The sequence below is a fragment of the Perognathus longimembris genome, chromosome 25, assembly GCF_023159225.1.
Source record: "Perognathus longimembris pacificus isolate PPM17 chromosome 25, ASM2315922v1, whole genome shotgun sequence".
Classification (NCBI taxonomy): Eukaryota; Metazoa; Chordata; class Mammalia; order Rodentia; family Heteromyidae; genus Perognathus; species Perognathus longimembris.
In genome coordinates, this window is record NC_063185.1 from 23,703,974 (window position 1) to 23,711,888 (window position 7,915).

The window sequence follows — 7,915 nt, forward strand, 5'->3', positions numbered from 1 at the left end:
CTGGGCAAGCGCTCTACCACGCAGCCACCTTCGCAGCCCAAGGGCCTGTCGTTCTGGCTTCGAGGTGACCAGACGGTCTCTGCCTCTGCAGGACACCGTGTCCGCCCTGCTGGAACAGACCGTGGCGGAGCTGAGGAAAAGGCAGGAGGAGAGGGGCGGCTCTCCGATGGGGATGGACGGCTGGTAAGAGAGGGTGGGTTCCTGAGCCCCGGGGGGGGGGGGTGGGCTTGAGCCCGGACATGGGGTGAGATTCCTGGACCCCAGGCTTTGGTGACAATTACATCTAGCAGCTGGAACCAGAGGGCAAATAGCACATAGAAAGAACAAGCCCCTGCTTATAAAGCAGAGAGGACAGCCCGCTCAAGCCTGCTTCTGTCTAACTGCTCCGGCCCTACACATACAACACACACACACACACTCACACACTCATTGCATGAACAGCCACACCTGTGTGCCGCACACACCTCCTCTGTGGACACTGAGGTGTGCTTCTCACGGCTTGGGTGGCGGCCAGCGGCATTGGAGCCGGGGCCGCGGGGTTTTTTTTATTTTTATTTTTTTTGGCCTGGGCCTTGGACTCAGGGGCCTGAGCACTGTCCCTGGCTTCTTCCCGCTCAAGGCTAGCACTCTGCCACTTGAGCCACAGCACCGCTTCTGGCCGTTTTTCTGTATATGTGGTGCTGGGGAATCGAACCTAGGGCCTCGTGTATCCGAGGCAGGCACTCTTGCCACTAGGCTATATCCCCAGCCCCATGGGCCGCGGGGTTTTGAGTTTCCACGCGGCCACGGCCCTGCAAGATGCCTGGGGTTTCCGCGTGTTCCGGCGCCCCCTCCTCCGCGCTGGCCCTCCTGGACTGCGTGTATTCTAGTTTACCCAGGCGAAGCTCCGATGCCAGAAATAGGCCCAGGTCCTGTCTCTGTGAACCTGGCACCAGATCAGTAGGTTTGCGCTAGATTCCCAGCTCCTGTGAAGACTTTTCAAGCTGTCTCCTAGCAACCACCTTCTGTTCTCGCCCCTGCGGCCCCCAGCTCCCCACCCCCTGCCGCTCAGACTTCCCCGCCTGGACTTAGGGAGGCGGCAGAGCAGCCGGATGGGCTCCGCCCCCCTGCGGACGCTCCGCCCCTGCTCTGGGGCCTGGCCGGTCCCCTAGCTGGCTGACCTGCCCCTGAGATCTCCGGACTCCGCCTCCCCTCTGACCGGCCCGCCCCCTCTCCCCCCCACACCCCCCCCCCCCAGCCCAGGGCACCTCTCCTCCAGAGCAGGTGACCAGAAAACAGGATTTGGGGGGTTGCTGGTGCTACTGCTGCTGGTGATTTTTTTTTTTTTTGGAAGATCTACACAAACGTAAGAAAGCTCAGAATAATAGGCACAGGAGGAAGTCATCATAAACCACACTAGAATATTCCTGCCGCCTCCCCTGGGGATTTGGTGTCTGTCTGTCCGGGACATAAGACACAACTGCCACTGCTGGCCCAGGGCTTGTGTGTTTTACACTTAGTAGACACAGCACAGTAGTATCCAGTTACGTGTGTGTGTGCTTGAATGTGTGTGGGGAGAGAGAGAGAGATGATGGATGGATGGATGGATGGATAGATAGATAGATCTGTCCTGGAGTTTGAACTCAGGGCCTGGGTTCTGTCCTCAAGCTTTTTTGCCCAAGGCTAGTACCCTACCACTTGGGCCACAGCTCGTCTTTCGGTTTATTGGTGGTTAAATAGAGATTAGAGTTTCATGGACTTTCTTGCCCAGGCTGGCTTTGAACTTTGATCCTCAGATCTCACAAGAAAAGAAAAAGAATGAGCTGGGACCATGGCCTCGTGGTAGAGTGCTTGTCACATACATGGATCCCTGGGTTCGATTGCTCAGCACCACATAGATAGAGAGAGCCAGAAGTGGGCTGTGGCGGCAGGGGGCAGGGCACCGCGGGTTCTGGGTGGTGATCCGGACGTTCTGTGTCACAGGAGGACGGAGACCAGCGAGAGCCAGGCTGTGGCCGAGGAGGAGGAGGAGGAGGAGGAGGAGGAGGAGGAGGAGGGAGAGGGAGAGGAGGACGTTTTCGCTGGGAAAGCCGCTCTGCATGATGAGCCGCCAGCTCTGAAGGTTAAGTGCTGAGCCTGGGCGCGGAGACCGGGTCTTCCAGGCATCGGGGACCGAGGGGAGGGGTGACCACCCGTGCCAGCGTTCTGGCTGCCATCTTAGGACAGCGGTTTTATCCCTGGAGCCTCAGTTTCCCCTAAATCTCTAAATGCCATATGGAGCCCCTCGGGGTCTGTGGGCCTGTGGTTCCCAGGAGACCACCACCGAGGAAAATGACCGGCTTGGTGGGCACGGAGCTCAGGACTGACGTTAGCGTTGGGCAGATTTACCCAGGCTGCGTGTCCGTGGGCCCAAGTGAGCTTCAGCTGAAGCGGCACGGCCTGACCGCCGAGCCCCGCCCTGCTGTGCCCCCTCCCTTCCCACCCTTCCTCCCGAAAAGCTGCTCGACCAGCCGGGTGCTGCTGGCTCCTCGGGAGGCTGAGTTCTGCGACCGCAGTTCAAAGCCAGCCCGGGCAGGGGAGTCCGGGAGACTCTTAGGTCCCCCAGCGAACCAGCAAATCAGCAGATGTGGCGCTGTAGCTGCAGGGGTAGAGTGCCAGCCTGGAGCACAGACGCCGGCCGGCCTGGGGGACAGCGACGCCGATCAAGAGGCTTTGTGTTTATTTATTTTTTTGCCAGTCCTGGGGCTTGGACTCAGGGCCTGAGCACTGTCCCTGGCTTCTTTTTGCTCGAGGCCAGCACTCTGCCACTTGAGCCACAGCGCCACTTCTGGCCGTTTTCTGTATACGTGGTGCTGGGGAATCGAACCCAGGGCTTCATGTATGGGAGGCAAGCGCTCTTGCCACTAGGCCATATCCCCAGCCCCCGGCTTTGTGTTTAAACGCTGACGCGGAGGGAAACCCTGGGACCCAGGAATGAGAGAAGGCTTCACAAACATTGAAAAGCACAAGGCCCAGAGTTCAAGCCCCAGCCCCAGCTCAAACACGCGCGTGTGCACACACACACCACAACTGATGAGAACCCAGAACTGACGGAGCTTGTCTCCATATCCGCCCGGCTGTGCGGTGCCCGTGTGGGAATTTGCAGGCTTTAGTCTAGAAATGGCTTCGCGCTTTTTTTCTGACCACACTTGGGGGTAAACTCGTGTAATGAATGTGAGGGTGTTGTGGGTGGCCGGCGGACGTCGCGGGCACCGGTGGCCTCAAGGCTGTGACTTCCACCCCCACCCCCACCCCCAGGTAGACAAAGAGACCAACACGGAGACGGCGGCACCCTCCCCCACGGTGGTGCGGCCCAAGGACCGGGCGGGCCTCCCCGCCGCCCCAGGGCCGTTCTTTCCGGGGAACACCATCATCCGCTCCAAGACCTTCTCCCCCGGACCCCAGAGCCAGTACGTGTGCCGGGTAAGTGAGCTCGCCGCCCACCTTCCCTCCCTCCCTCCCTCCCTCCCTCCCTCCCAGGATCACGGTTGGAAGCCAGCACAGGCAGGCCAGTCTCACCAACCAGCAGCAGAAAGCTGGAGGCGGAGCTGTGGCTCGAGTGGGAGCGGGCCAGGCCCTGCGTGTCACCCCAGGACCCGCACAGACAGGAAGCAAAAGCAGCCTGCAGCCACAGGAGCACGAGTGTCTCCAACCACGGGCTCGGATTTTCTCAGAGTTTATGTAAAATCGCCGAGGGTTGAGTGGGTTCATTACGTGGCTGTTTTCCAGGACTGGAAAAAAAAAAAACCAGACCAAAAGAGCGTTACCAGATTCGGGGGGCGTGGGGGGGAGAGGCGACACCCCTGGGTTGCCGGGAGGAGGCGGTGAGGCGCCCCGTCTGCCCCGGGGCTCCACGGATGAGTGGGTCCTGGGGGCCGTGTGCACCGCAGGAGGGAGGATCCGGCCGGGTGACTCCAGAGAACCTTCTAGAACGTCTTCTTACCACGCGGCCATCCCTGGATTGTGTCTTCCAGCTGAACCGGAGCGACAGTGACAGCTCCACGCTGTCCAAGAAGCCCCCGTTCGTCCGGAACTCGCTGGAGAGGCGCAGCGTCCGCATGAAGAGGGTAAGGCCCCCCCCCGCCCTGCCCTCGCCGCACCCCCTCCCCTCCGGCCCGGCCCGGGGTGAGGGCCGTCCCCTGGGCTTCGCCGGCTGATGGGGGGGCGGGTCCCGGGCCGAGCTGCGCAGCCCTCCTGCGCCCCCCCTCCAGCCTTGGGCGGGTGGTGTGCGTGGGATGGGGGACGGAGGATAGGGTGCCGCCCTGCCGACCCCCGGGGACGAAGCCGCGCCGACCCCCGCAGCCCTCATCCGTCAAGTCCCTGCGCCCCGAGCGCCCGGGCCCGACCTCGCTGGACCTGGAGCTGGACCTGCAGGCCTCCCGGGCCCGGCACAGCCAGCTGACCCAGGAGATCTCGGTGCTGAAGGAGCTCAAGGGGCACCTGGAGCAGGCCCGCAGCCGGGGCGAGCGGGAGCTGCCCCCGCGGCTGCGCCAGGACGAGCGCTTCCGCCGGCCGCTGCGGCTGCTGGAGAGGAGGGTGAGCGAGCGCGCCGCCCCGCGACGCCCGGCCCCGCCCCCGGCCCCGCCCCCGGCCGCGCGCCAGGCCCCGCCCCCGGCCCTGCCCCCAACCCCGGCCCCGCCCTGCCCCTGCCAGGCCCCGCCCCAGCCTCGCCCCGCGCCGCCAGGCCCCGCCCCTTGCCCCGCCCCCCTCGCCTCTCCTCCCCGGGCCCGCCCTGCCCCTGCCATGCCACGCCCTCGGCCACGCCCCGCGCCGCCCGGCCACGCCCCCGGCCGCGCCAGGCCCCGCCCCCAGCCCTGCCCCCAACCCCGGCCCCGCCCTGCCCCTGCCAGGCCCCGCCCCAGCCTCGCCCCGCGCCGCCAGGCCCCGCCCCTTGCCCCGCCCCCCTCGCCTCTCCTCCCCGGGCCCGCGCTGCCCCTGCCATGCCACACCCTCGGCCACGCCCCGCGCCGCCCGGCCACGCCCCCGGCCGCGCCAGGCCCCGCCCCCAGCCCTGCCCCCAACCCCGGCCCCGCCCTGCCCCTGCCAGGCCCCGCCCCAGCCTCGCCCCGCGCCGCCAGGCCCCGCCCCTTGCCCCACCCCCGGCCCACCCGCACCTCTCCTCCCCGCCCCCGGGCCCGCCCTGCCCCTGCCAGGCCACGCCCCGCGACACCTGTCCCCGGCCCCGTCCCTGGCCCTACCGCTTGAGCCACGGCTCCGCTTGTGGCTTTTGAGTGGTCAGTGGGAGATAAAAAGCCTCAAGGGTACTCCTGCCCCAGACTGGCTCCGAACCGTGATCCCCAGATCTCAGCCTCCTGAGTGGCTGGGATGACAGGGGTGAGCCCCCCCCCATGGTGATGTCCTTTATCCCACACCGAGATGCGCACTGTAACGGGATTGCAGGGACCCCAGCCCATGGCTGCCCGGGCAGCCTGCAGAGACCCCGGGCTTTAAGGAGAGGCCCGATGGTGCCGGGCCGTGTGCTCACCGATGTCACACGCGCGCACACACACACACACACACTCTGCTACAGTGAGAGTGGGATTGGTGTCTTGATCATGGAGGAGCCTAACAACCACAGAGCCCCGGCCTATCTGATTAGACAGGTCAGGTGACCGGAAGTCCTTCCAGCAGGACCCCCTTCCAAAGCCGGGGTGCCCTGCCTTGGCTGGGGTGGGGGGCGGTCTAGGGGCTGCTGCTCTGGGGCCCGGGTGAGCACGTCCGTGCTTGCCGCAGTGGAGGCATGCTCTAGCCTGGGTTCCCCCCCCCCCCCACACACACACACTATTTCACTTTCTCCCCTGCGTCCCCCGTAGCTTGGGATGCGTGCCGCTTCGTGACCCCTGGGCTGACATGGGGGGCTCGCAACGCCTGCTGCCCGGGCTGGCGTCGGGGTGCCTGGAGTCCCGGAGTACGGGCTCCGGATGTCGGAAGGCTGGTTTTCCCCGGCTGGCCGTGGAAGGCCCGGGCCCCTGGCATCTCAGGGCCTGGCTGGCTTGGCTCTGCAGGTGGACGGCACGGAGCAGAAGGACGAGCTGCAGACCGAGAGGCTGATGAGGGCGGCGGCCAAGGAGGTGCACGGGCTCCGGGGCCAGAGCTGCAAGGAGCCCCCTGAAGTGCAGTCCTTCAGGTGGGTGCCCCCCCGCCCCCCACCCCGCGCTCGCCGGCGCTCTGGGCCGTTGAGCACCTGGCGCCGGCAGAGCCGCAGCCCGGGCCTGCCATCTGCCGTGCCGGCTCTCCCGCCTGTGGCGGGCTAATTGGGGGGTCCCCCCGCGTAATGAATGAGCCACCTGCCCAGCCCTGCGACTGACGGGCAGGCTGAGTGACAGAGCAGCCCGGGAGCAGATGCCTGCGGCCACCCAGGGCTCCCGGGAGCTGCCGCTTGCGCAAGGGGGGGCCTCCCTCCCCCACTAACGGCCAGGCCTGGAGATCTGTGCTGGCTTCCAAAGAGGAGGCGTGCATTCGTGTGTGTGCGCGCGCACGCGCTCTAAAGGAGCCCCCTGAAGCCGGGCGTGGCGCTGCGCACCTGTAATCTCAGCACTCGGGGCGACAGCAGGTCCTAAGCTCGCCTGAGCTCCGCAGCAAGACCCCGACTCAAAAAACAAAAACGTAAACCAGACGATACAGAACAGATGGCACAGAAGACCCTCTTGCGGGGCACGGGCTTCTGGGGTTACGCTGAAGAGTGCATCTCCGTTGGGACGTTGTCTCACTGTGGATATCTTGGGCAGTCCTGGGGGTTGGATCTGGAGCTCATTTTGGTTAGGAGACAGGCAGACACCCCACCCACCCCCCAAGCCATGGCCCGACCCTGTTTTGCTCTGGTTGTTTGGCGATGGGGCCTGGCCAGCCTGGAACTGCAATCTTCCTAATCCCAGTAAGTCATTCTCGGATGAAGAAACTAAAACACACAGTAAAACCAATGGAAGTGGCCCAGGGCCCCTGCTTGGGGCGGAGGCAGCCGGCCGGGGGAAGGGGTCCCCTGAGCAGTGGCTCTCAATCAAGGAAGACCCTGCCCTCCATCTCCACGGGGGAGATGGGGGGCGGGGAGTCTCACCCTGTGGCCCAGCCTCCCCAGTATCGGGGACCGCGGGTCTGTGCCACAGCACTGGGGGAAGCTCCCACGCAGAGGGGCTGAGGGTTCGCTCCGTGGTAGACGAGGCCTTGGGGCCCCTCCCAGCACCCACTCTGAACGACCACCCCGCCGCAAAGGCCTTCGGAGCGAGACTGGAACCCGGCTCCCCTTTCCAGGGAGAAGATGGCGTTCTTCACCCGGCCTCGACCGCACATCCCCGCCCTGTCGGCAGATGACGTCTGACGGCCCGAAAAGTATTCCCTGCACCCCCAGCAGGCCGGCGGGGGCACCCCCGTGACGCCCGTATTTATGTGTTTTATATGAAGGAACCAAGTTGCAAGTCCGCCAGCACTCCGGTTGGTTTGAGATGAACAGGGTTTTTTTTTGTGTGTTTTTTCCTAGTTTGGGTCTGATGATGATTAAAACCCACACAGGAAACTAAACAAATGAGGGGGGAAAAAACTCCCTAAAATACAAAAAAGACAAAAACCAAACCACCACCACCACCACAACCAGCATTAAAATGATGGGACTGTGTAGTTTGTATGTTTAGGAGTGTGTTTTTGGGAGAGAATGTAAATGAGCTGTCAGCCTCGCCTGTCTCGGGGGCTGTGGCCTTGCAATAAGAAGTCAGGTTTGGGCGCGTGAGTCCTCCACGGACCTCCGGGCCCGCACACGCCGCAGCGCACCCCACCTTTCCCAGCCCGCGGGTCTCCCGAGGCGGGCCGGCCACGCGGGTCTCGGCCGCCCAGTGAAGCCACTGACCGGTGAGGGAGGGCTGTGGAGCACACCGTCTGCTTTTCTGTCCATCAATAAAGTGGCCTT

General features: G+C 64.4%; 1 protein-coding gene across 1 annotated transcript; it reads left to right on the forward strand.

Annotated features, from left to right (window-relative positions):
- Positions 1-3,186: 3,186 nt before the first annotated feature.
- On the forward strand, positions 3,187-7,501 carry LOC125342023 (protein KIBRA-like). Its single transcript, XM_048334157.1, has 5 exons — positions 3,187-3,441; positions 3,993-4,085; positions 4,321-4,554; positions 6,024-6,145; positions 7,267-7,501. Exons 1-5 carry the CDS (start codon positions 3,187-3,189, stop codon positions 7,331-7,333), a joined length of 771 nt encoding a protein of 256 aa, XP_048190114.1. The 3' UTR covers positions 7,334-7,501.
- The last annotated feature ends 414 nt before the right edge of the window (positions 7,502-7,915 follow it).